Genomic DNA, 26,299 nt, shown 5'->3' with positions numbered 1-26,299 from the left:
TTCCTGCTGAGGCAGGTAGCCTAGCGGTTAAGACTACTGGGCCAGTAAAGGTACTGGGCCAGTAAAGGTCACTGGTTCGAATTGCTGCAACACAACCATAAGCTTGGCATACGTCAGGTGATGTCACTCCTACGCAACACTCGTTTCTCAATCATGCAGGGATCTATGTAGCTATACGTAGGGCTAGATGGGACTTATGTTTACACCTCCTGTGAACACTTGTGTAAGGGAGGTAAGGCACTATAGTCTAGGGTACAATTCGAACTGGGCCTAACCCTGAGCCCTCCCCTCTCAAATCAAGTGCATGCCGCCATCTGGTGGTGAAGATATAGCTAATACCAGAAAACTGCTACTGTACTTTGGAAATTAAAATATGTTCAGTTTAATTAGGGATAGTCTTGGCAAGTCCAGAAAATCCAGTCCAATAAGTTCAGTTCAAGTTCAGTCAGTCCAGGCCAATTAGTCCAGTCAAGTATACTCCAGTCCAGTCTAGTCAGTCAAGTCTATATACGGTACCAGTCAAAAGTTTGGACACACCTACTCATTCAAAGGTTTTTCTTTATTTTTACTATTTTCTACATTGTAGAATAATAGTGAAGACATCAAAACTATGAAATAATACAAGTGGAATCATGTAGTAAGCAAAAAAGTGTTAAACAAATCAAAATATATTTTATATTTGAGGTTCTTCAGGGTAGTCACCCTTTGCCTTGATGACAACTATGCAAACTCTTGGGATTCTCTCAACCAGCTTCATGAGGTAGACACCTATAATGCATTTCAATTAACCTTGTTAAAAGTTAATTTGTGGAATTTATTTTCTTCTTAATGCGTTTGAGCCAATCAGTTGTGTTGTGACAAGGTAGGGGTGGTATACAGAAGACAGCCCTATTTGGTAAAAGACTAAATCCATATTATGGAAAGAACAGCTGGCCCTTAAATCTCTGCCCTTACCCTTTAAAATATATTATATGCTTTCTGGGATATACAATTACATCAATATTTTCGTTATACACAAATTGAAATAGAAATTAAATGTTACCTTATTGCTTTTTGCTCTACAGAAGGTATTTAATCTGATAACCTCAAGTGAGGTACCAGAATAGAAAGACTACATCAACCACAATCCATTGCAGGTCATGTTTATCCACGTTCCATGTGACGACAGATGATGGATGACAGCTGTGGGCCAAGAATAAAAGGACCGTTGATCTGCAACAGAACATTATGGATCTCTTCTGTTTGGTCGTTTTGTCCTCAAATTGAACAGCTGAAATCTTAGCAAAGTAGCAGTTTACATAGTTAACCAGTCAAACAAAAAATGCTGAAGAAAAATATCCAGCTACCAGAGTAATCGACAGCAATATACTGCTTTGACAGCTAAGCTAGCTCGTTAGCACACCAGATAGGTTCTCGACCGGACGTGTGACCAAGTAGTCACACCCTAATCTAGGGCAACATGAGTGAAATGTAGACCAGAGTAATGCAACATGTAGTAGGACTTTTGTCATCGTGAAAGACATTCATTTTTTTCAGAATCTGGACATGGCTGCCTCATCATGCTACAGCCGCCCGCGAGATAGCGCTTGCCAGCCAGTCTGCTAAATCAACTAGCTACATCGGAGCTTGAAAACAATTCGTTTTTTTGTTGCACATATAATATTGTGGTATTATGAATTCACCCATGTATACATTTGTCGCCCGAGACGACAACAGTACTATTTATGCTGAAGTTTCCAAAATTCTCGTCGCTACTGGACAATGGAAGAGACTGAAAAAGGATAATCCCCGATTCAATTTGATGTTGGGCGAACGGAACAGACTGCCATTTGGACGGCTTGGTAAGAGTTAACACTTTTGGCATACGCAGTAAATGGTCTTACATTGCATTGAATGCGTTTTGTTGCAGTGTCAGTATTCTTGTTCTCGCCCTCGAGCTAAACCCATGAATTGTGTCGCATGAAACCGCTGATGTAGACCTCTGATGGAGGCCCATAGGCTGATACACATCACAAGTGCTAATCTGACACTCACTGCAATGCGCCCAGTCTCCTTGGGAGTCAAACCAAGACCTCTACATTATGCAAAAGTAAAAAGAAAGTTAATCCCTTAAACCACTGATCATTTTCCAGAATTATTCATTTGTGGCCCACCCCTGTCTCAGTTTATGATCAAGAGTTTGGCCTTGACTATCCTGGAGCTTATTGTCTATTGCTACTTTGTTACAAAATTATAACCATATTTTGGTGATATCACTGTATCCACATGCATCCTTGGTCACTGAATGCCACAAGTAGGCTATATTGGACACACTGAAATGCCGTGTTTGACCTCGGAGAAGGACCTAAACAAATTCTTGTTTACACCGCCCTATTGTAATCACTTTCATCCTTTTTTTCTGCATGCATTTGTTTCTCCTCCACAGGTCATGAGCCTGGACTGATGCAACTGGTGAATTATTACAGAGGAGCAGACAAGTTGTGCCGCAAAGCATCTTTAGTCAAGTAGGCATTTTCAAACCTTGACGAGTTGAAAAGGTTCCAGTGTAATCATTTTCACTTTGATGCTGTAATTTTCAATAAATCCTGCTGATACTGTAAATATCATCAATATCCGCTTACTTTGCATTGTGCAGGTTAATCAAGACTAGCCCGGAGCTTCCAGATCCCGGCAACTGGTTGCCTGAATCGTATATCATCTATCCTACTAACCTCAACACTCCCATTGCGCCTGCAAAGAATGGCATAAGCCACCTGAAAAGTAACCCCAAGACGGATGAAAGAGAAGTTTTCCTGGCCTCTTATCACTCAAGGAAGGAAAGCGGAGAGGGAACAGTGTGGATCGCCAAGTCATCTGCTGGAGCAAAAGGTACCAAACAGTCATCATGTCTAGAGGCTCATATTTCTACTAACAGCTAGTACTGCTACATTCTGTAGTCATTTGGTATTATGGGGGTGGTGTATTATAGTATTGCTGCCTAAAGAAGCTCTCTTTTTAAGCTAATGCTTCATATTTTTCAAAGTTTCCTTTGACTACCCAGGGAGTTACAAACACTTTGTTGGCAAAATATCTATTCCAAGGATTGTATACAAAGATGAGGCTTGGGTTGGTTTTCTTGTTCCAGGTGCTGGGATTTTGATATCCCACGATGCAAATCAATTGCTGGAGTTCATTGATAATCAAGGGCAGGTTCATGTCATTCAGAAGTACCTAGAAAGACCACTACTGTTGCAACCTGGCAACCGTAAATTTGACATCAGGTAAGCAGCTGATACTAATACCTTTGAGTGATAGCACATCTAGTGTGTTTATTACACATTTATTACCAACAAAGACTATATAGGCTTCTAATACACAATTCAAGCTGTCTGAGGAACAGCAAAATAAGAAATGTTATCGCTGGTGTTTTTCCCAGTAATCTGACTCTGCGGGTTTGCTGTTGTGTTCTTAGGAGCTGGGTGCTCGTGGACCATCAGTACAACATCTACCTTTACCGGGAGGGTGTGCTGCGGACGGCCTCGGAGCCCTACGACAGCTCCAACTTCCAGGACGTGACCAGCCACCTGACCAACCACTGCATCCAGAAAGAGCACTCGCAGAACTATGGCCGCTACGAGGAGGGCAACGAGATGTTCTTCGACGAGTTCCGGCAGTACCTGCTGAGCACCCACAACATAGTGCTGGAGACCAACATTTTACCTCAGATAAAGCAGATTATAAGGTAGCTACTTCTCCTCCAGTGCTGTTTTTTTACTCTGTTGAAGGAGATGGAAAAATACAGTTTTGTTCAATGACCTTAAACATGGCCTTTCCCTTAACATTGCGAAGTTCTACAAGTAGTTATTTATAGGTATTTGCTTCACAGCTAGGCTATACTCTACTTAGACTCCTGACAATGGTTGTTCTGTCTGGTCTCCTAGGAGCTGTCTGACATGCATTGAACCTGCCATCAGCACTAAGCACTTGTCCTATCAGAGCTTCCAGCTCTTCGGCTTTGACTTCATGGTGGATGAGAGCTTCAAGGTGTGGCTGATAGAGATCAATGGAGCTCCGGCCTGCGCACAGTCAGTCCTATTTTATATTCTTCTCCCAGTGGTCATAAAAACGTAGCAGGTAGTAATAGGCTATAAAACTGTGTCTCTTATATTGTCCTGTTTATCCTCTTCCTCTTGCCTGCACTCGGTTGGGTCATCCTCTCATTCATGACATTTTATTCATAGAATCTTTGTTGATTTAAATGATTTGAGACCTGTGCATGGTGTGTGCTCTACTCAGACTGACCGGCAGTTGTTTGTTCATTCACGCCAAGAGGTTTGGGCTGAAATGTTAATTCCTTTGAAAATGTTTTCCATTGTTCAAGGCTTAGAGTGCTTTAATAACTTTTCATGTTAGGATTTAATGGATGTTTTATTTTAAGATCTCTGACTTCCCGGTGAATCTGAATGTGCTTGAGTGTAAAATTGTCCTTTGAATTGATTTTCCATGCTAGATAAAGTTTCTGGACTCTTGATCATTAATTCCTCCCTATATAATCTGACTGATTTAACTGGCATGGCATCTTATTAATTGCGCTGTTAACTCTCCCTCTTCTAGGAAACTCTACCCGGAGCTATGCCAAGGTATCGTGGACGTGGCCATCTCCACTGTCTTCACACTGAACAACGATTCCGAACCACGATCATCTTCCTCCTCCCCTGCTCCCTACTCCTCCTCCCCCTCATTTTCTGCTCTCACCTCATCCTCTTGTTCCTCTCCGAAACTGAGAGGACCTCTCCACGTGGGCCCATTCACCCGATTGTAAGTGTCCCCCCGCTTCAGAAGTTCCACCCTCCGCTCCTCACTTCTAGGCTTTTCTGAGAGGTCCCACAGGTCTGGAAGCTTGCCACCTCATTGGTTCTTGTTTGGCAAGTCTCAAAGTGGTTTGCCCTTGTGATTGACTGAAGATTGAATGTGGGACCTTCTCGTATGTGATACCAGATTGTCTTCTCTCATACACCACAATGGAAGGGCATTTCAGAGGAAAGCCTGGGCAGACATGCAGAATATGAATGTGGAGACTTGGTGAATGTTTGGGTGATGATGATGAATGGGCGACAGACTGATGACCGGTTTGGGGGTCCCAGAGCAATGAGAGAAGCCCTTGTGTTCCAGTGCTGCCACTGAGGCTCCCCTAGACTGTGTATGGATGACCTCTGAAGATGGAGGGGATGCTTTACTTATTATACAGACTAGTGCCTTACATCTCCACCCATACCCACTTAAAGATGCAACCTGATGAATTAGCATAGCATTTCTGCTACTGTGTGTTACGTGAGCCAGTGTATTGTCGGTCAGGCAAGTGTATGTGCGATGTAGACTTTTATTTATTTTTTCTCGGTTTGTACATCTTTGGGTTTATCCACAAAAGTTAGCATTCCTACATCTTTGTTTCATATCATGGTTATTCACAAAGCCCCGGAGAGTTTTGTGTACTGCAGTTTAAAAAAGTATTAAAGCAAAAAATAGGAGGCATCCAGTTTCTATTTTATTGCTATGTAAATTGTCTTATAGCTATTTGATAGCTATTATTCTGCGCATGCCGTGTAGTTTTTTTAGGTCTTCGATTTGAGACCTTTTTTTCCCAAGTTAATTTAGTCAGTGTTGTTAATTCCCCCCTTGTATAAGAGAAGATTCATAGACAGATTACTTATATTTCTGTCAACAGAGTATTTGTTGAATGACTAGAGATAAACCTTCCCTGTCCAACTGAGACTAGATTTGCAACTTTCTAACATTTCAAACTATTTTGAACCTTCTGTGGTTCTGCCAGTAAAACTGTTAGAATCAGTCACTTTTATTCTCCCAAGTACATTTACATATAGGCCTACTTGGAATTTGATTCGGTGAAATGGTGCTGCCACAGTAAACATAATCAACAAACATAATATAGATGATAAACATATACAGATGTAATATATTGACAAGGAATTTACGAATCCACGTACACTGTACACAGTTACGCACAGGGGACCTCCGATACAGCTGTAAATCAGTTTGTTTGTCATCTTAAGAGGGACTGCATGTTGGTGTGGATGCATGTCAGTGTCTTACCTCCTAATGCAAGTAGGCCTACTCTCCCCTTTTGCCTCGAATACTGAGAGTTCTTAGCCAAGCACTTCCTTTAAAATGGTCTCTATACTTTTTACCTTCCCAATAGGTCCATGAGACGCACCTGTTTGTCAAGAACTGCATTGCATTTTGACACCAGATGTTTTGAAATAGATTTGCCTAGTTTTGCGTAGTTCTGCACCAATTGCTTTTGCAGAAATGTTTGTTTAGTGTGTGTTGGTGACGCTTGCTCAAAGAAAATGTGTTTCTTGTTAGTTTTTGCTTGTTTATTTAAAACATGTAGTGAACTTGAATTAAACGTAATAGCTTCAACCCCAGAATTGACTTAATGTCAATGCAAGTTTAAAAAAAAAAGAAATTAAGCGGCAATCCATAGCAGTGAAAAGGCCACGTCCATTTGTTCGTCTGTTGTAAGATCGCAATGTTTTTTTCCCCCCCTCGGACATCATTGCATGCGCGATAGAACAGCAGTACTGAGTTTTTTTTATTTTTTACCACGATGCTGGATGCTCCTTTCTTCAAAACGATAACAAAATGCGCCTGGGGCGGATCCCAGATTTAAGTGTATTTATTTTTAAGTAGTTTAAGACTGAACACAGTCAGTTAGGTTTTTAACACAGCTTCCATGATGTTAAGTGAACTTGTGATACCTGCCTGCTAGAAAGTTGTTTTCCCTGCCCTTGTCTGTTTCTGTGTTTACACTGTGATATTCAATGTAGAACACCCGACCACATTCAGTTTACAGATGCTTTGTAGCATTATCACCCAGTTATCCCATAGATTAAGTTACTTTGTCCTATGTTAAACTTTGTTTTAAGTATGAGTTAGTCCCTTAACCACCAACTCCTTTCTTCAATATCACACATTTTCGAATATTTTTAGTTGAGGAAATGCTTCAACGTGTTTTGAGTGAAACACTACTTAAGGGACAACATTGAGACATTTAATCACTGTCTTTTTTTTTTTTTAATGAAGTATGGTGTGAATGACTGCTTGAATAGTATCTGTTTGATATTCACATGGTCAAAGCATACAATGTTTATGAATTATAATCTATTTGTGGTTAAATGTTCGGTTAGTTTGTATATCAGAGGGGCACAAAAAAAAGGTGTTGGTTTCTAGATTGTTTTGCAAAATAAAAAAGACCAACTGTATTATTCAACACATTGCTTGGGAAAACAACCAAAGGAAATGATCAGTATTATCATACAAATTGGGGAAATGTCTTTCCATCAAAGGGAAGGGGTGCCTTAGTGGGAATTGCCTCTTGATGTTTGGAAGAAGCAATATACCTCCTGCATATAAATGCACCTTTCATTTGTTTGATTGTAAAGATGTGAATTTGCCTATTGCTATTTGGCATATGTGTCTGTGTGACTGTTTTAATTGTTCAATCTTTTGTAATGTCTGGTTGTACTCATGCAGAGTTTCTTTGCACTGAACGTTTCCCATTTTTTATTACCTGCTTGGTAGGTTATGAATTCTTATTTCTTATCAATGAGAACTTGTTTGTATGTCTAAAATCAATCCCCCCTCAGTATTACTTCCCCAGCTATGAAATCTGTGGGTTTGATGTATTTCAAGTCCTTTAAAGTACAATCTGTATCTTCATTTGAGTGTATCATGGCCATGGGAGACAAAGAAGTTAGATTGCAACTTTAAATCAATCATTATCAAACATTTTCACTAAACCAAGGCAGCCAAGAATAAATAAATCGGTTGACACACCAACATTGGCACATTGAAATGTTAACCTCTCCCCCAGTCAAAATGATTTAACTGTATTTAGTCAGATGAATGCCTGTTTCTTTTAGCTAATGTTTATCAAACTTTTGCATGAAAACTGTCACATTATCATGGAGAATAAAATGTATCCTTGATCTGAGTCTCCTGACTTCTCTTGTGGCATAAACTGATAAGACCCAGGGATTTACACTAGATATGACATGAAAGAAAATCATATAGATGTTGTAAATGATTGCCACCATTGACTTTATCCAACTGAATGGCAGGCATGATGACTGCAATCGACCAACACAAAGGGCGAGTTCGACATTGCAGCCGACTTTAAAGGCGAGTCGAGATTGACAGATCTCCAAATGTCCTTGCATCGTAAATAACTACTCTGTTGGTGCGTTCCTTTGCCAAATCTTACAATGCCTGGATAGGTGTTTTAAGTATCGGCTAACCACAAATGTTAGCAATTTGTCAGTTAATGACAGACGTGTTGGTCAAGTTCCCCTGATCAGATGTTGGATGCATCAACCAATGGTTGTGTGCCACGTCAGACTGACAGATGTCTATAACATGATGTGGTTGGCTTATGTAAAATACCTATCCAGGCATTGTAAGATCTGGCAGGCGACGGCTGGAAAGAGAACACACCCGTTGTCAGTCAGTCACAATTGACCCATTTATCACGGTTTTGATGCTCTCGAACACGGCCACAATCAATACATAGAGCAACTGAGATCTGATATCTATAGACCTCTAGCTGTTTGGTTACAGTGGACATGATCTTTGATGCTGAAAATGATTTCGACATAGCATTACACTTTAGATGCTGTTTGGTAATTCCTTTTTCTCACTTCTATGAATAGTCAACCAAACTAATACAATTACATTTAACAAGACGGTTTTGATTTTGTTTGATAGCTCTGAAAATTGGATGCTGTCCCTTTAAAGGAATTGACCTTTCACTCACTTCCTATTACAACGATTGTGCTTCCTGTGTAACTATGCGCATGTGGTAAACAAGAATAAGCATGGATTTTGCGAGTAAGTGGAGTAGTTTACTGACAAGTCCAAGCCTTAAACATTTAACAGAAGCAGGCTACGGCATACCGAAGGAAAAACAACATGCGGCTGTTCAGGACCTAACGAAGGCTCATATTGAGTCGTTTGACCAAGCAGTTTCAGAAGGACTGTGTCGTGCTGTACAGGTAGGCGAACTTTCACGTGGGACAGTCAGTGCTGTGTCAGCCGTGCCTCCCCAAGCCACAATGTTGGCCAAACGTATCTTTTTAATGTCTTGTGTCCACTTGCAAGTGGTGCGTTTAGGATTTTGAAAATGCTCCATTATTGAAAGAAATCAATATTTTGCTCCATGAAGTAATCAAATCAAAGTTTATTTGTCACGTGAGCCGAATACAACAACCTTACAGTGAAATGCTTACAGGCTTTAACCAATAGTGCAAAAAAAGGTATTAGGTTAATAATAGATAAGAAGTAAAAAGACAGGCTATATACAGGCACCGGTTAGTCGGGCTAATTGAGGTAGTATGTACATGTAGATATGGTTAAAGTGACTATGCATATATGATAAACAGAGCGTAGCAGTAGCGTTAAAGAGGGGTTGGCGGGTGGTGGGACACAATGCAGATAGCCGGGGTAGCCACTGTGCGGGAGCACTGGTTGGTCGGCCCAGTTGAGGTAGTATGTACATGAATGTATAGTTAAAGTGACTATGCATATATGATAAACAGAGAGTAGCAGCAGCGTAAGAAGAGGGTTTGGGGGGGGGGGACAATGCAAATAGTCCGGGTAGCCATTTGAATACTCGTTCAGGAGTCTTATGGCTTGGTGGTAAAAACTGTTGAGAAGCCTTTTTGTCCTGGACTTGGCACTCCGGTACCGCTTGCCATGCGGTAGTAGAGAGAACAGTCTGTGGCTGGGGTCTTTGACACATTTTTGGACCTTCCTCTGACACCGCCTAGAGGTCCTGGATGGCAGGCAGCTTAGCCCCAGTGATGTACTTGTCTGTATGCACTACCCTCTGTAGTGCCTTGCGGTCAGAGGCCGAGCAATGGCCGTACCAGGCAGTGATGCAACCAGTCATCTGCCATGCTCTTGGCATTGCAGCTGTAGAACCTTTTGAGGATCTCAGGACCCATGCCAATTTTTTGTTTTGTTTCCTGAGGGGGAATGGGCTTTGTCGTGCCCTCTTCACGACTGTCTTGGTGTGTTTGGACCATTCTAGTTTGTTGACGTGGAACTTGAAGCTCTCAACCTGCCCCACTACAGCCCCGTCGATGAGAATGGGGGCGTGCTCAGTCCTCCTTTTCCTCTAGTCCTTAGTTTGGTTATGGTGAGGGATAGGTTGTTATTCTGGAACCACACGGCCAGGTCTCTGACCTCCTCCCTATATGCTGTCTCGTCATTGTCTGTGATCAGGCCTACCACTGTTGTCGTCTGCAAACTTAATGATGGTGTTTGAGTCGTGCTTGGTCATGCAGTCGTGGGTGAACAGGGAGTACAGGAGGGGACTGAGCTCCCACCCCTGTGGTGCTCCAGTGTTGAGTATCAGCGTTGCGGATGTGTTGCTACCTACCCTCACCCCCTGGGCGCGGCCCGTCAGGAAGTCCAGAATCCAGTTGCAGAGGGAGGTGTATAGTCCCAGGATCCTTAGCTTAGTGATGCACTTTGAGGGTACTATGGTGTTGAATGCTGAGTCAAGGAATAGCATTCTCACATAATTGTTCCTTTTGTCCAGGTGGGAAAGGGCAGTGTGGAGTGCAATAGAGCTTGCATCACCTGTGGATCTGTTTAGGCGGTATGTAAATTGGAATGGGTCTAGGGTTTCTGGGATAATGGTGTTGATGTGAGCCATTACCAACCTTTCAAAGCACTTTATGGCTTCGGACATGAGTGCTACGGGTCTGTAGTCATTTAGGCAGGTTGCCTTTGTGTTCCTGGGCACAGGGACTATGGTGGTCTGCTTGAAACATGTTGGTATTACAGACTCAATCAGGGACATGCTGAAAATGTCAGTGAAGACACCTGACAGTTGGTCAGCACATGCCCGGAGCACAGGTCCTGGTAATCCCTCTGGCCCCGCAGCCTTGTGTATGTTGACCTGTTTAAAGATATTATTCACGTCGGCTACGGAGAGCGTGATCACACAGTCGTCCAGAACAGCTAAATGCTCTCATGCATGCCTCAGTCTTGCTTGCCTCGAAGCCAGCAAAGAAGTGATTGAGCTCATCTGGTAGGCTCGTGTCACTGGGCAGCTTGCAGCTGTGCTTCCCTTTGTAGTCTGTAATAGTTTGCAAGCCCTGCCACATCCGACGAGCGTTGGTGCCGGTGTAGTATGATGATTCAATCTTAGCCCTGATGATTCAATCTTAGCCCTGTATTGACGCTTTGCCTGTTTGATGGTTTGTCGAAGGGCATAGCTGGATTTCTTGTAAGCTTCTGGGTTAGAGTCCCACACATTGAAAGCGGCAGCTCTACCCTTTAGCTCAGTGCGAATGTTGCCTGTAATCCATGGCTTCTGGTTTGGGTATGTACGCACAGTCACTTTGGGTACGACGTCCTCGATGCACTTATTGATTAAGCCAGTGATTGATGTGGTGTACTCCTCAATGCCATCGGAGGAATCCCGGAACATGTTCCAGTCTGTGATAGCAAAACAGTCCTGTAGTTTAGCATCTGCTTCACCTGACCACTTTTGTTTTCTTATAGACCGAGTCACTGGTGCTTCCTGCTTTAATTTTAGCTTGTAAGCAGGAATCAGGAGGATAGAGTTGTGGTTGGATTTACCAAATGGAGGGCGAGGAAATGCTTTGTACGCGTCTCTGTGTGTGGAGTACAGGTGATCTAGAATTTTTTTACACCTCTGGTTGCACATTTAACATGTTGGTAGAACTGATTTAAGTTTCCCTGTATTAAAGTCTCTGGCCACTAGGAGCGCCTCTGGGTGAGTGGTTTCCTGTTTGTTTATTTCCTTATACAGCTCACTGAGTGCGGTCTTAGTGCCAGCATCTGCCTGGTGGTAAATAAACAGCCACGAAAAGTATAGCTGAAAACTCTCTAGACACCCCTCATCTTACCTGAGTTTGATCATCAGATCCTCCTCTCCACCCTCTCCGAGTTGGGCATCTCCGGCGCGGCCCACGCTTGGATTGCGTCCTACCTGACAGGTTGCTCCTACCAGGTGGCGTGGCGAGAATCTGTCTCCTCACCACGCGCTCTCACCACTGGCGTCCCCCAGGGCTCTGTTCTAGGCCCTCTCCTATTCTCGCTATACACCAAGTCACTTGGCTCTGTCATAACCTCACATGGTCTCTCCTATCATTGCTATGCAGACGACACACAATTAATCTTCTCCTTTCCCCCTTCTGATGACCAGGTGGCAAATCGCATCTCTGCATGTCTGGCAGACATATCAGTGTGGATGACGGATCACCACCTCAAGCTGAACCTCGGCAAGACGGAGCTGCTCTTCCTCCCGGGAAGGACTGCCCGTTCCATGATCTCGCCATCACGGTTGACAACTCCATTGTGTCCTCCTCCCAGAGCGCTAAGAACCTTGGCGTGATCCTGGACAACACCCTGTCGTTCTCAACTAACATCAAGGCGGTGGCCCGTTCTTGTAGGTTCATGCTCTACAACATCCGCAGAGTACGACCCTGCCTCACACAGGAAGCAGCGCAGGTCCTAATCCAGGCACTTGTCATCTCCCGTCTGGATTACTGCAACTCGCTGTTGGCTGGGCTCCCTGCCTGTGCCATTAAACCCCTACAACTCATCCAGAACGCCGCAGCCCATCTGGTGTTCAACCTTCCCAAGTTCTCTCACGTCACCCCGCTCCTCCGCTCTCTCCACTGGCTTCCAGTTGAAGCTCGCATCCGCTACAAGACCATGGTGCTTGCCTACGGAGCTGTGAGGGGAACGGCACCTCAGTACCTCCAGGCTCTGATCAGGCCCTACACCCAAACAAGGGCACTGCGTTCATCCACCTCTGGCCTGCTCGCCTCCCTACCACTGAGGAAGTACAGTTCCCGCGCAGCCCAGTCAAAACTGTTCGCTGCTCTGGCCCCCCAATGGTGGAACAAACTCCCTCACGACGCCAGGACAGCGGAGTCAATCACCACCTTCCGGAGACACCTGAAACCCCACCTCTTTCAGGAATACCTAGGATAGGATAAAGTAATCCTTCTCACCCCCTTAAAAGATTTAGATGCACTATTGTAAAGTGGCTGTTCCACTGGATGTCTTAAGGTGAACGCACCAAGTCGCTCTGGATAAGAGCGTCTGCTAAATGACTTAAATGTAAATGTAATGTAAATGTTTGCTGTTCTATCTTGCCAGTGGAGAGTATATCCCGCTAGCTGAATATCCATGTCGTCATCCAGCCACGATTCCGTGAAACATAGGATATTACAGTTTTTCATGTCCCGTTGGTAGGATATTCGTGATTGTACCTCGTCTAATTTATTGTCCAATGATTGCACGTTGGCGAGTAGTATTGATGGTAACGGCAGCTTTCCCAGTCGCCTTTTCCGGGTCCTGACCCGGCATCCGGCTCTTTGTCCTCTGTACCTGCGTCGCTTCCTCTTGCAAATAACGGGGTTGTCGGTCCTTTGGGGTGTTTGGAGAATGTCTTGTGCGTCGTCTTTGTTGTAGAAAAATCTTTGTCTAATCCTAGGTGAGTGATCGCTGTCCTGATATCCAGAAGCTATTTTTTGCCGTAAGATACGGTTGCAGAAACATTACGTACAAAATAAGTTGAAAATAACGCGAAAAACCCCCACATAATAGGACAATTGGTTAGGAGACCGTAAAACTGCCATTTCTTCTGGCGCCATTTTGTTAATCCAACAACTTGTACACCGCCATCTTGTCTATTTCAAATCTTGTCATTAATTAAGACAGGGGTGTCATGACATGCGGCACTTTGGGGAAGACCCACCTGTTTCAATCAATGAGAGATTTGAAATTGACACGGTCAAGGTTGGTTGAAAATGATGTGCTACACAACCGTACCTAACCTGTAATTCACAGTAATGGATACCAACATTTTTGGGTTGTTACACCAGATAATGTGAGTTCATCTGTAACTATGCAGCATCCTGGTTGTAGTTGATATCTGTCATGCAAAACCATGGGTTTGGAGAGTTCATGTAAAAATGTTTGTTCCTTTTCTCCTTTTCAGGCCATCCGTCCCTTGGAGTTTATGTTTAAAAATGACCGGATCAGCCTGGCATTTGTGGAGGCCACCATCTTTAAACCAGTGGTGGGCAAAGGAAGCATCTGCCGGGACCTGAGGGTGTTCCCAGCAGAGTGCAGAGGGAGACGCTGCTCCTACCGGGGGAAGCTTGTGGTAAGCTTTACCTGCAAACCTAACACCTGTACCATATGGATTGTACTGTATATGACGGTCAAGACTAGGTCTTTCTACAATCTATCACAAGACTTGCCCATTGTGATGAATTTAAGTTTTGTGCTGTGATTCTTCACAGGCAGATGTCAGCTGGTCCGTGAATGGGGTTCCCAAAGGCATCATCAAGCAGTCTCTGGGCCAGTTGCCCATCATGGTGAAGTCTAGGCTGTGTAACCTACATGGGCTCCCTCCCAAAGAGCTCATTGAGCACCATGAGGAGGCTGAGGTAGGAGAATGGCACGCTTCCTACCCGTGCTGTGGCAGGGTTTCCTTTAGCCGGTAATAGCTGGCTTTTGGGCGTAAAAAAATAAAGCAGTTAAATAAAATTGCCATCGGCCAATTGTCTGGGAGAAGAAAGAAAAAAATCCCATTGCGAAATAAGGCTTTTTAGCCTATTCATTGATAGAAATACCAGTTTATGTAAATACATTTGACCGGTCATGCTTGTCGGTCTATGAGTTAATTTGCATAAATCCGTGGAATTAAATTGCCATGTGTGCATATTAGTTATCTTATCACATGGGCACGGCATACAGATACAGAGCCTTTGAGCGGAAAATCTGTCAGGCAGCACTTTTACACGCCCAGTCATTGTGCAACGATTCTAAATGCACTCGTGTGTTAAAAATAGCTAATATTTTTATTTCTCAACTGGTAATTGAAGCGGCCTCTCCATTCGCCATTCAAATGCATAGTCAACAGAAGGCAGGCTTCATCAGTGTGTCACACACCACTTCGCAATGAGCTGGAGGCAGTATGCATTTTGAAAACCTATAGCTACTTAATTGTTTGAAACGTTAACGTTTTAGTACATATTATGAGGCATGTTTTACCTTGCTTTAAAGTAGCCTAGGAAAAATCTGACCAAATACGTGAAGGCAGTTATTTCATAGACTTCCATATGCCATTGAAACCAGTAGCCTAATTCTCATTTTCTATTGGTTTTCAACTATCTTTCATTGTCCAGTAGCCAAATGCATTACTGCGCTGCTGATGTTAAGAAGTAATAGTTTATCAACATTTTTAAACTAAACGTTCTGATCTGATGCATCAGATATATTGCTTTTTAACATTGTATTTTTTTCATGTAGCGTTGCCTACTGGTTGTGTGAATTTGATATATATCGCCCCTGAGTCTGTTTGGGATATTTCCTTCTAGGCAAGCTGACCAATAGAATATGTAAACGTTTTTCTTCTATGGGGATAGTAGGCTCATAGGTTGCTGTTTTTTTCCATCCAAAGAAAGCTGAGTTATTATTAGCCTAAATTATGACTATTCCGTCTACTTATCACATTATGAATAGTAGGCCTGCAAATGCGATGATACATGGAATGCTTTATTAAATGGTGCATTTTTATGGTGAAATTCATTCCCCAAACTTTAACGTCTCACGCTCCCTGGGTGGCCACCCAAATCAGGTTATGTACCCAATGCATACATGTCCGGTAAATTAAAATGCTGCCTGTCAAATGTCCTGCGCTACATTTTCACAACAGAAAACCCTGATCTGTGGGAACCAGTCAATCTGATCATTTATGCTTTGATGCAAAAATCAAGGCACATTTTTCTGCTTTTACACTTACATTTTACAGTTTGCAATGAGTCTTTACATTTCTTTAGATTCAATCTCTCTTTCTCTCCATCCTCATTGAAACAGGAAATGGGTGGTTATTTTATTGTGAATGGGAACGAGAAGGTTATTCGCATGCTGATCATGCCAAGGAGGAACTACCCTATCGCTATGTCAAGGCCGAAGTGGAAGAACAGAGGCCAGGGATACACTCAGTATGGTACGCAAGGCAGTTAATGTACAGAATGTAGAGGGTGTTAATGTACAAGCCGAACATTGCATTGTTGGAGCAGTTGAGTCCCATGGCCTACTATAAGTAGCCTAACATTTGATTATCGCAGTCCTATCGCCTTGATGCAGACATAGACAAAGAATAGCTTTAGCTTGTCTCCCCAGGTGTCTCAATGCACTGTGTGAAGGAGGAGCACACCGCTATCAATATGAACCTGCATTACCTGGACAATGGGACTGTGATGCTCAACTTCATATACCAGAAAGAGCTCTTCTTCCTCCCCCTGGGCTTTGCACTAAAGGTGAGATGGAGCAGTGATATTTGGAATAGGACCTTGCATGTGACATTAGTCTGTCCACTAGGTTTTTATGCACGCAACACATAAGAATGTTATGAGAATTGGGACATATGGCCTATGCTGTATGAAATTACAGTATATATTTAACATTTTAACCACATTGCCTTTCTGTTTTGGCCAGGCTCTAGTGGACTTCACAGACTTCCAGATTTACCAGGAGCTGATCAAAGGTCGTGAGGCGAACTCCTTCTACAAGAGCTGTGTGTCTGAGATGCTGCGACTCGTCATGGAGGAGGGCTGCATCACCCGCAGCAAGGTGCTCAACTACCTGGGCGAGCGCTTCCGGGTCAAGATGAACCTGCCAGAGTGGTACACCCATGAACAGTGTGCCAACTACCTGCTAGAGTAAGTGTTTCTGTGTGTTATTAAAAACTTCACCATGCTCAAAGTGATATTCAATGTCTGCTTTTTTTTTTTTTTTTTTTCCCATCTACCAATAGGTGCACTTCTTTGCGAGGCATTGGAAAACCTCCCTGGTCTTTACAGTTGAATCTGTGTTTGAAATTCACGGCTCGACTGAGGGACCTTACAATTATCTGTATGTGTGGGGTACAGAGATGAGGTAGTCATTCAAAAAGTAATGCAGTCCATGCAACTTATGTGACTTGTTAAGCAAATGTTTACTATTTAACTTATTTAGGCTTGCCATAACAAAGGGGTTGAATTCTTATTGACTCAAGATATTTCAGCTTTTCATTTTTAATTGCATTCTAAAGACATTGACCGGGTCAGCTCTAGCAGGGCAGAAATTTGGTGAACTGAATTGTTGGAAAGGTGCCATCCTGTGACGGTGCCACGTTGAAAGTCACTGAGCTCTTCAGTACAGGCCATTCTACCTCCAATGTTGGTCTATGGAGATTGCATGGCGGTGTGCTCGATTTTTATACACCTGTCCGCCACTGGTGTAGCTGAAATAGCCGAATACACACATTTTAAGGGGTGTCGACATACTTTTTGCCATGTAGTGAATGCCTATAGCAGATACTTATTATGATGACTTAGTCATGAGTGGGTATATTTTAATTTTTTGGTGTATGGGTAATCCTTGGAATCTAACCAACTATCCTGACGTTGCAAGCACCATGCTCTACCAACACACACACACACACACACACACACACTCTTTATGGAATGTGTCGTATCTCTCTCTGTTCAGCCAGTGCATCTGTATCCACCTGAGGTCGGACGTGGAGAAGTTCTACCTGCTGTGTCTGATGACGCGGAAGCTATTCTCGTTTGCCAAGCAGGAGTGCATGGAGGAGAACCCGGACAGTCTGATGTGTCAGGAGGTGCTCACGCCAGGACGGCTCTACCTAATGTTTCTCAAGGTCAGTTCAGACATCAGGACAGCCCTGCGCTGGACTACTGACAAATGATGAACAGTTCTGGATCTGACGTATTGGTGAATCAAAAGCAATTTATTGTCAAGATACTACAACATTGTGGGCAACAGAAGTTGTCGTGTTTGGCATGGGTAATGTAAAAACACCACAACAATGTCAGGCCAGAATGCTAGCGGTGAAACCTGACTGTAAGGCCTTGGTATTAAAATCACACTCTAGTTGTCCTCCAGGTCATATAATTCCTCTGTCGGATGTGTTTTAACCATTTGCAATGTGATAATAGGAGAAGATGGCTGCCTGGATGGTGTCTGTGAAACTGTCTATGGACAAGAGGGCCCATAGGCTGACTGGTGGGGTGAGCTCTGATAATCTGGTGAAGATGTTCAACATGGGCTCTGATGTTACCCATCCCTTTGAGTATCTGCTAGCCACTGGGAATCTCACTTCAAAGACGGGTATGCTGTGATACAAAACATTCTACTTATTTGTCATTACAACGTATCCACTGTTCTATTTTTCTCAATTTTTCTCTATTTTACTTGGAGTTATGCAGATATACATGACGTGTGTAAGTTACCTAGAAACACATGCTGGTCCTGAGATTCTGTTCCTCTTCCCTCCTGCCGTCAGGTCTGGGCATGCTCCAGAACACGGGACTGTGTGTGGTGGCCGACAAGCTCAACTTCATCCGCTACCTGTCCCACTTCCGCTGCGTGCACAGAGGGGCAGCCTTTGCCAAGATGAGGACCACCTCCGTACGTCGTCTGCTGCCCGAGTCCTGGGGCTTCCTGTGCCCCGTGCACACCCCCGACGGAGAGCCCTGCGGCCTCATGAACCACATGACGGCCCACTGTGAAATCATAGCCCCGGCCCTGCCCACCACCACCCTCCCTGCCCTGCTCTGCTCCCTCGGTGAGTACAGACAAACCTGGGAATTGTGAATGTGTAGCTAGCTGCCTCACTATGGCGTCCTCCATGATGACGTAGCCCGTGTTGGAGATCAGAGACGATGCTGTTGGTTCCAATGGGGTAGTTGTACATGACAAACACTGAACATGTGTCCAAAGTGAAACACAAAGGGCTGGGATTCAACGTGACAGGATATCCAAGGTTACGTCACTCACTGCGATTAGCATGCAGCTGGAACCTATTGGTTCACAAGGTTTATTCGTACATACTGTGTGTCGACGTGAAAATGCTCCGTCATTTATATGTGGTTGTGTTGTCCCATCGTTCTCCTCCAGGTGTGACTCCTGTGGATGGTTCTCCTGGCAGGGCCTACACTGACTGCTATCCTGTGCTCCTGGATGGTGCCATGGTGGGTTGGGTAGAGACTGATCTGGCCCCCTTCCTCGCAGACTCCCTCCGCAGGTTCAAGGTAAGGCAGGGCATCTCCCAACCATCTGCAGTTATAACATGGGTTTGATCATCACTCACTTATGTAATAGATAATTCATCACACATGAATAGTGGCAGCTAGTTAGGTTTTTCTGCCTCTTACTCATTCTAGTTCATGCCATTCTCTTGCAGGTGTTGAAGGAGAAGAAGATCCCTCCCTGGACTGAGATAGTTCTGGTTCCCCAGACCAGCAAGGCCAGCATGTACCCAGGCCTGTACCTCTTCACCACCCCCTGCCGCATGGTGCGGCCTGTCCACAACCTGGCCCTGGGCCAGCAGGAACTGATCGGCACCTTTGAACAGGTACTACAGTCGCAAGCTGCTTAAAATATCTCCATTCCTCCTGGGCATCCTTAGTAAACCCCCTAGTTACTAATCATAGCCTCTGGATCAAGGAGGGATGCTAGATCAAACTAGTTTTCAAGCTGAGGGTCTTGTCAGTGATTCTTTGTTTTGTCAACTCTAGGACAGTCATTACAGTAATTGTTGGAAGTTGTTTCTTGAGTTTGGTTGGTAGTGTCATGTCAGTACCTAGTTACTTGTAGATGGTTAGTCTGACCGTGGCTTCAGAAAGTATTCATACCACTTGACTTATTACACATTTTGTTGTAATAAAAAAAAATATATTTCACCCATCTACTACACACAATACCCCACAATGACAAAGTGAAAATATGTTGTTATAAATGTATTAAATGAAATACAGAAATCACATTTACTTAAGTATTCACACCCCTGAGTCAATACATGTTAGAATCACCTAACATGTATTGAATCAGCTTTCTGGGTAAGTCTGTCTTAGAGCTTTGCACACCTGGATTGTACAATATTTGCACATTTGTTCTTTTTTTAAGTTCTTCAATCTCTATGAAGTTGGTGGTAGATCAATTTTAGACAGACATTTTCAAATCTTGCCATAGATTTTCAAATGGATTTAAGGCAAAACTGTAACTAGTCCACTCAGGAACATTAATGTTGTCTTGGTAAGCAAGTCCAGTGTATATTTGGCCTTGTGTTTTAGGTTATTGTCCTGCTGAAAGGTGCATTTGTCTCCCAGTGTTTGGGTGTTGTTGAGCAGCTAATAAGTAGAATCAGATGTGTTAAATTAGGGTTGGACTGAAAACCCACAGGACTGTAGATCTCCAGGAAGAGGGTTGGGAAGCCCTATCAGGTTGAATGGGGAGCATTGCTGCACAGCTACAGTGGGCAAAAAAGTATTTAGTCAGCCACCAATTGTGCAAGTTCTCCCACTTAAAAATATGAGAGAGGTCTGTAATTTTCATCATAGCACTTCAACTATGACAGACAAAATGAGAAAAAAAAATCCAGAAAATCACATTGTAGGATTTTTAATTAATTTGCAAATTATGGTGGAAAATAAGTATTTGGTCAATACTTTGTTATATACCCTTTGTTGGCAATGACAGAGGTCAAACGTTTTCTGTAATTTCGATTCTCATAGCAAATGTGTCTGAATACTTACAGTACCTGTCAAGTTTGTACACACCTACTCATTCAAGGGTTTTTCTTTATTTTTACTATTTTTTACATTGTAGAATAATAGTGAAGAAATCAAAACTATGAAATAACTCGTATAGCATTATGTAGTAACCAAAAAAAGTGTTAAACAAATCCAAATATATTTTGAGTTTCTTCAAAGTAGCCACACTTTGCACACTCTTGGCATTCTCTCAACCTGCTTCATGAGGTAGTCACCTGGAATTTATTTCAATTAACAGGTGTGCCTTGTTCAAAGGTCATTTGTGGAAGTTCTTTCCTTAATGCGTTTTGAGCCAATCAATTGTGTTGTGACAAGGTAGGGATGGTGTACAGAAGATAGCCCTATTTGATAAAAGCCCACGTCTGTATTATGGCAAGAACAGCACAAATAAGCAAAGAGAAATGACAGTCCATTACTTTAAGACATGAAGGTCAGTCAATCCCCAAAAATGTGAAGACCTTTGAAAGTTTCTATAAGTGCAGTCACAAAAACCATCAGGCGCTATGATGAAATTGGAATAAATTGGCTTTCATGAGGACCACCACAGGAAAGGAAGACCCAGAGTTACCTCTGCTGCAGAGGATAAGTTCATTGGAGTTAACTGCTTCACAGAATTCAAGTAACTTACACATCTCAAATTCAACTGTTCAGAGAAGACTGCGTGAATCAGGTCTTCATGGTCGAATTGCTGCAGAGAAACCACTACTAAAGGACACCAATATGAAGTGACTTGCTTGGGCTAAGAAACACGTGCAATAGACATTAGACCAGTGGAAATCTGTCCTTTTGGTCTGATTAGTACAAATTTGAGATACAGCCCACACTGTCTTATTTTATTTAGAATTCAAGGACCATTTCACCAGCATGGCTACCACAGCATTCTGCCGCGACATCCAATCTGAGTTGCACTTAGTCCCACTTTCATTTGTTTTTTTTTAATGGACAATGACCCAAACCCCACCTCCATGCTGTGTAATGGCTATTTGACCGAGGAGAGTGATGAAGTGCTGCATTTAAAAAAAAAAAATGATTCACCTTTATTTAACCAGGTAGGCTAGTTGTGAACAAGTTCTCATTTGCAACTGCGGCCTGGCCAAGATAAAGCATAGCAGTTCGACACATACAACAACACACAGTTACACATAGAATGAACAAAACATAGTCAATAATACAGTAGAAAAACAGTCTATATACAGTGAGTGCAAATTAGGTCAAATAAGGGAGTTAAGGCAATAAATAGGCCACGGTGGCAAAGTAATTACAATATGGCAATTAAACATTGGAATGGTAGATGTGCAAATAGAGATACTGTGGTGCAAAAGGAGCAAAATAAATGAATACAATATGGGAATGAGGTAGATGGGCTGTATACAGATGGGCTATGAACAGGTGCAGTGATCTGTGAGCCGCTCTGACAGCTGGTTCTTAAAGCTAGTGAGGGAGATGGGAATCTCCAGCTGCATCAGATGACCTGGCCTCCACAATCACCCAACCTCAACCAAACTGAGATGGTTTGGGATGAGTTGGACCGCAGAGTGAAGTAAAAGCAGCCAACAAGTGCTCCGCATATGTGAGAACTCCTTCAAGACTGTTGGAAAAGCATTCCTCATGCAGCTGGTTGAGAGAATGCCAGGATTGTGCAAAGGGTGGCTACTTTGAAGAATCTAAAATGTATTTTTTGGTTACTACATGATTTCATGTTATTTCATAGTTTTGATATTTTCACCTGTATTCTACAATTTAGAAAAGAGTAAAAAATAAAAACCCTTGAATAAGTAGGTGTCAACCTTTGACTGGTACAATATGTAAAAACGGTATTTCTGTTTTCTATGTTTAATACATTTGGTAAAATGTCTAAACCTGTTTTCACTTTGTCATTATGGTGTGTAGATTGCTGAGGATGATATCTTTTTTTTAATCCATTTTAAAATAAGGCTAAGTTACCATTTTGAAAAAGTCAATGGGTCTGTACTTTTCAGAAGGAACTGTATATATTTACCAATAGGAGCCCTTTGCTAGGCGTTGCAAAACTTTCCTGGTCTTTGTTGTTGAATATTTGAAATTCACTGCTCGACGGATGGTCCTTACAAATAATTTTATGTGTGGGGTACAGCGCTGAGGTAGTCATTCAAAAAGCCATGCAGTCCACGCAACTTATTATGTGACTTGTTACGCAGATTTTTACTCCTGAACTTATTTAGGCTTGTCATAACAAAGGGGTTGAATACTTATTGACTCAAGACATTTCAGCTATTTCATTTTTAATTAATTTGTAAAAATTTCTGTAGGCTATTGACACCTAAATGTAATCCATTTTAAATGCAGGTTGTAACACAACAAAATGTGCCAAAATTTAAAGGGTTGTGACTACTTTCTGAAGGACTGTATATGTTTTAGTCCTTAAATTCCTTAGAGGCTTGTGGTATGGTGTGGCCGCTCCTTCCGACTTAACTTAATTATTTTAAGCAATAAGGCCCAAGGTGGTGTGGTATGGCCAATATACCACAGCTAAGGGCTGTCCTTATGCAGGACGCAACGTGGAGAGCCTGGATACAGCCCTTAACCCTGGGATATTGGCAATATACCACAAACCTTGAGGTGCCTTATTGCTATTATAAGCTGGTTACAAATTTAATTAGAGCATTTAAGAAATGTTTTGGCATAACTGTGGTATACGGTCTGATGTACCTCGGTGTTTAGCCAACCAGCATCCAGGGCTGGAACTACCCAGTTTATAATCTCATTTATGCACCCAAATCTACAGTATGCTGTGATTGCTTCTTGTGTGGACAGTTCGAGACAGTACCTTATTCTGTTCGAGTACACGGAAACATTTGTGAATTAAGCTTCTCTCTCCTGTTTGGCAGCTCTACATCAACGTGGGCATCAGTGAGGATGAGATCGAGCCGGGTGTGACCACCCACCAGGAGCTCTTCCTCCACAGCATGCTGAGCGTGGTGGCTAACTTCATCCCTTACTCGGACCACAACCAGAGTCCCAGGAACATGTACCAGTGCCAGATGGGTAAGGGTGCACCAAGTTTTCAGAAGCAGGCATCTCTGGTGTTTTCTGAGTTCAGATACCCTTAGATACCTTTTTGTGAGTTTTTTACAGCTAATTCCTATATAGAGAACACTACATGTGAAAAAATGTGCTTTATTCTTCTAGAATGCCTGACTTTTTAAAAATGATCTTGTAGATGTTGGTGTAACTCATTTTCTCCTCCACAGGTAAACAGACCATGGGCTTCCCCCTCCACTCGTTCCAGGACCGCTCGGACAACAAGCTGTACCGCCTTCAGACCCCTCAGAGCCCTCTGGTCAGGCCTGTCATGTACGACCACTACAACATGGACAACTACCCCATCGGCACCAACGCCATTGTCGCTGTGATCTCCTACACTGGCTACGATATGGAGGACGCCATGGTGAGACAGCTAGCTCTACATAAATTCACTTTTTATTTACCCATTGGCTGATTTCACTGTACCAGGTGTGTGTAGAATACGTGTGTGTGTGTGTGTGTGTGTATATATATTTGTACGAGTTCTATTTTAATTCCGTTTGCGCCTAGATCCTGAACAAGTCGTCATGGGAGAGGGGCTTTGGTCATGGCTGTGTTTACAAGACTGAGCTGGTGGACCTGGCACAGAAGATGAAGGGCGAGGACAACCTGGTGTTTGGGGTCAAACCCGGTGACACCAAGGTAATGGACAAACTGGACGCTGATGGGCTGCCCTCCATCGGCGCAGTGCTACAACATGGAGACCCCTTCTACAGCTACATCAACCTCAACACCGGACAGACCTTTGTCAACTTTTACAAGTGAGTTATCCAGTTTGGCCTAATGTTCTTTCCATTGTCATACCATAGTGTTGACTATTTCTCTACTCTATGATGATGAGTTGGCCAGATGCAGCGGCTAATGCAATTTTATAACCTTCTGTCTTTCCCTCGCTTTTGTAGGAGTCAAGAAAGCTGTGTAGTAGACAACATCAAGGTGTGCAGCAATGACGTGGGCTCGGGCCGCTTCAAGCGCGTCTGCATCACTGTGCGAGTGCCCCGTAACCCCACCATCGGGGACAAGTTCGCCAGCCGCCACGGGCAGAAGGGTATCCTGAGCCGCCTGTGGCCTGCCGAGGACATGCCCTTCACAGAGAGCGGGATGACCCCCGACATTCTGTTCAACCCTCACGGCTTCCCCTCCCGCATGACCATCGGCATGCTCATCGAGAGCATGGCCGGCAAGTCGGGCGCCCTCCACGGCCTGTGCCACGACGCCACTCCCTTCACTTTCTCCGAGGAGAACTCGGCACTGGAGCATTTTGGGGATATGTTGCGCGCTGCCGGCTACAACCACTATGGCACCGAGCGCCTCTACAGCGGCCTCAGCGGCCTGGAGCTAGAGGCGGACATCTTCATCGGCGTGGTCTACTACCAGAGGCTGCGTCACATGGTCTCCGACAAGTTCCAGGTGAGGACCACTGGCGCGCGGGACAAGGTGACCAACCAGCCGGTGGGCGGAAGGAACATCCAGGGGGGCATCCGCTTCGGGGAGATGGAGCGCGACGCCCTGCTGGCCCACGGGACCTCCTTCCTGCTCCACGACCGCCTCTTCAACTGCTCTGATCGCTCTGTGGCACAGGTGTGTGTGGACTGTGGTAGCCTACTGTCCCCTCTACTGGAGAAACCACCACCCTACTGGTCGGCCACACGCCACCGCAAGACTGTCTGCCTCCTCTGCGGCAAGAGTGACTCCATCGATACGGTGTCTGTGCCATACGTCTTCCGCTACTTTGTTGCCGAGCTGGCGGCGATGAACATCAAAATCAAATTGGACGTGAAGTGAATTCAATGTGAAGTTTGTTCAGTCTACCTACCAGCCACAGACAGTGCTATATTGTGCACAGGAAGTTTGTCTTCTCCCGTGTGACTGGCAGTGTTCAGATATTAGGCCTTATATTTTGTATTAAACGCTTTATCTCCAAATATAATCTGTCACATGTAAAAGTAAAAAATATGATTGCAAAGAACTTACACAATTACCTGAACTACAAAGCCATACTGCTCACCAGAATGGCCAAGTGCTTGAGGTTTACCCTCTTGTTGTCCAGAAAGGTAGAGACCAATCATAAGTTATGGCTAAATTGAGACTTGGGTCAAGGATGGATAGAACTTTCCAAAAATGTTCAGAAGTTACAAAGATATTGTGCAGTAACTGTCTAACATACACAATATTGTTTTGTAAATCAGTATATTTAGAGTGAAATCCTCTAAGAAAATACATTGTGATGGTGTACATTGCGCCTGAGACAGTCGATTGTGACTAAGGTAATAAAAGGTTTGTCAATGACTAACTACACATTACTCTTCAGAATGACAATCGATACACATTCAAGTTGTTCCTGTCATAACCAGCACTTTGAAGGAGACAATGTTGTTCACAGGGCTTTAGCTTCTTGTGTCCTGTTTCTTATACCTACCAGAAGATGCTGGTGGGAGGAGCTGTTGGAGGAACGGCTCATTATAATGGCTGGAATGGAATCAATGGAATGAAGTGTTTCCATTGGTTTGATTCCGTTCCAGCCATTTACAATGAGCCGCTCCTCCCACCAGCCCACTGCT

General features: G+C 43.6%; 2 protein-coding genes across 2 annotated transcripts; both read left to right on the top strand.

Moving 5' to 3' along the window:
- The first annotated feature begins 1,163 nt into the window (after window positions 1-1,163).
- LOC115135286 (tubulin--tyrosine ligase-like) lies at window positions 1,164-7,988 on the top strand. The gene is made up of 7 exons (XM_029669802.2): window positions 1,164-1,841; window positions 2,426-2,504; window positions 2,636-2,868; window positions 3,125-3,260; window positions 3,452-3,721; window positions 3,921-4,064; window positions 4,594-7,988. Exons 1-7 carry the CDS (start codon window positions 1,673-1,675, stop codon window positions 4,799-4,801), a joined length of 1,239 nt encoding a protein of 412 aa, XP_029525662.1. The 5' UTR covers window positions 1,164-1,672; the 3' UTR covers window positions 4,802-7,988.
- Window positions 7,989-8,794: 806 nt separating this feature from the next.
- LOC115135285 (DNA-directed RNA polymerase I subunit RPA2) lies at window positions 8,795-26,036 on the top strand. The gene is made up of 15 exons (XM_029669801.2): window positions 8,795-9,050; window positions 14,045-14,212; window positions 14,352-14,498; window positions 15,931-16,063; window positions 16,240-16,376; window positions 16,555-16,778; window positions 17,590-17,761; window positions 18,060-18,231; window positions 18,407-18,688; window positions 19,021-19,154; window positions 19,307-19,477; window positions 23,543-23,699; window positions 23,906-24,102; window positions 24,249-24,499; window positions 24,641-26,036. Exons 1-15 carry the CDS (start codon window positions 8,874-8,876, stop codon window positions 25,521-25,523), a joined length of 3,405 nt encoding a protein of 1,134 aa, XP_029525661.1. The 5' UTR covers window positions 8,795-8,873; the 3' UTR covers window positions 25,524-26,036.
- Window positions 26,037-26,299: the final 263 nt, after the last annotated feature.

The sequence above is a fragment of the Oncorhynchus nerka genome, linkage group LG10 (assembly GCF_034236695.1).
Source record: "Oncorhynchus nerka isolate Pitt River linkage group LG10, Oner_Uvic_2.0, whole genome shotgun sequence".
NCBI classification, from domain to species: Eukaryota; Metazoa; Chordata; class Actinopteri; order Salmoniformes; family Salmonidae; genus Oncorhynchus; species Oncorhynchus nerka.
This window is presented reverse-complemented; position numbering and strand designations above follow the sequence as displayed.

What these genes read in the sequence shown, in the direction of transcription:
- LOC115135286 (XM_029669802.2), top strand. Translation starts at nt 1,673, where the DNA reads ATGAATTCACCCATGTATACATTTGTCGCCCGAGACGACAACAGTACT. An exon ending in ACTGCCATTTGGACGGCTTG is followed by an intron (nt 1,842 to 2,425) that starts GTAAGAGTTAAC and finishes TCTCCTCCACAG; the next exon opens with GTCATGAGCCTGGACTGATG. An exon ending in CGCAAAGCATCTTTAGTCAA is followed by an intron (nt 2,505 to 2,635) that starts GTAGGCATTTTC and finishes TGCATTGTGCAG; the next exon opens with GTTAATCAAGACTAGCCCGG.
- LOC115135285 (XM_029669801.2), top strand. Translation starts at nt 8,874, where the DNA reads ATGGATTTTGCGAGTAAGTGGAGTAGTTTACTGACAAGTCCAAGCCTT. An exon ending in AGCACCATGAGGAGGCTGAG is followed by an intron (nt 14,499 to 15,930) that starts GTAGGAGAATGG and finishes TCATTGAAACAG; the next exon opens with GAAATGGGTGGTTATTTTAT. An exon ending in TGTGCCAACTACCTGCTAGA is followed by an intron (nt 16,779 to 17,589) that starts GTAAGTGTTTCT and finishes CTCTCTGTTCAG; the next exon opens with CCAGTGCATCTGTATCCACC.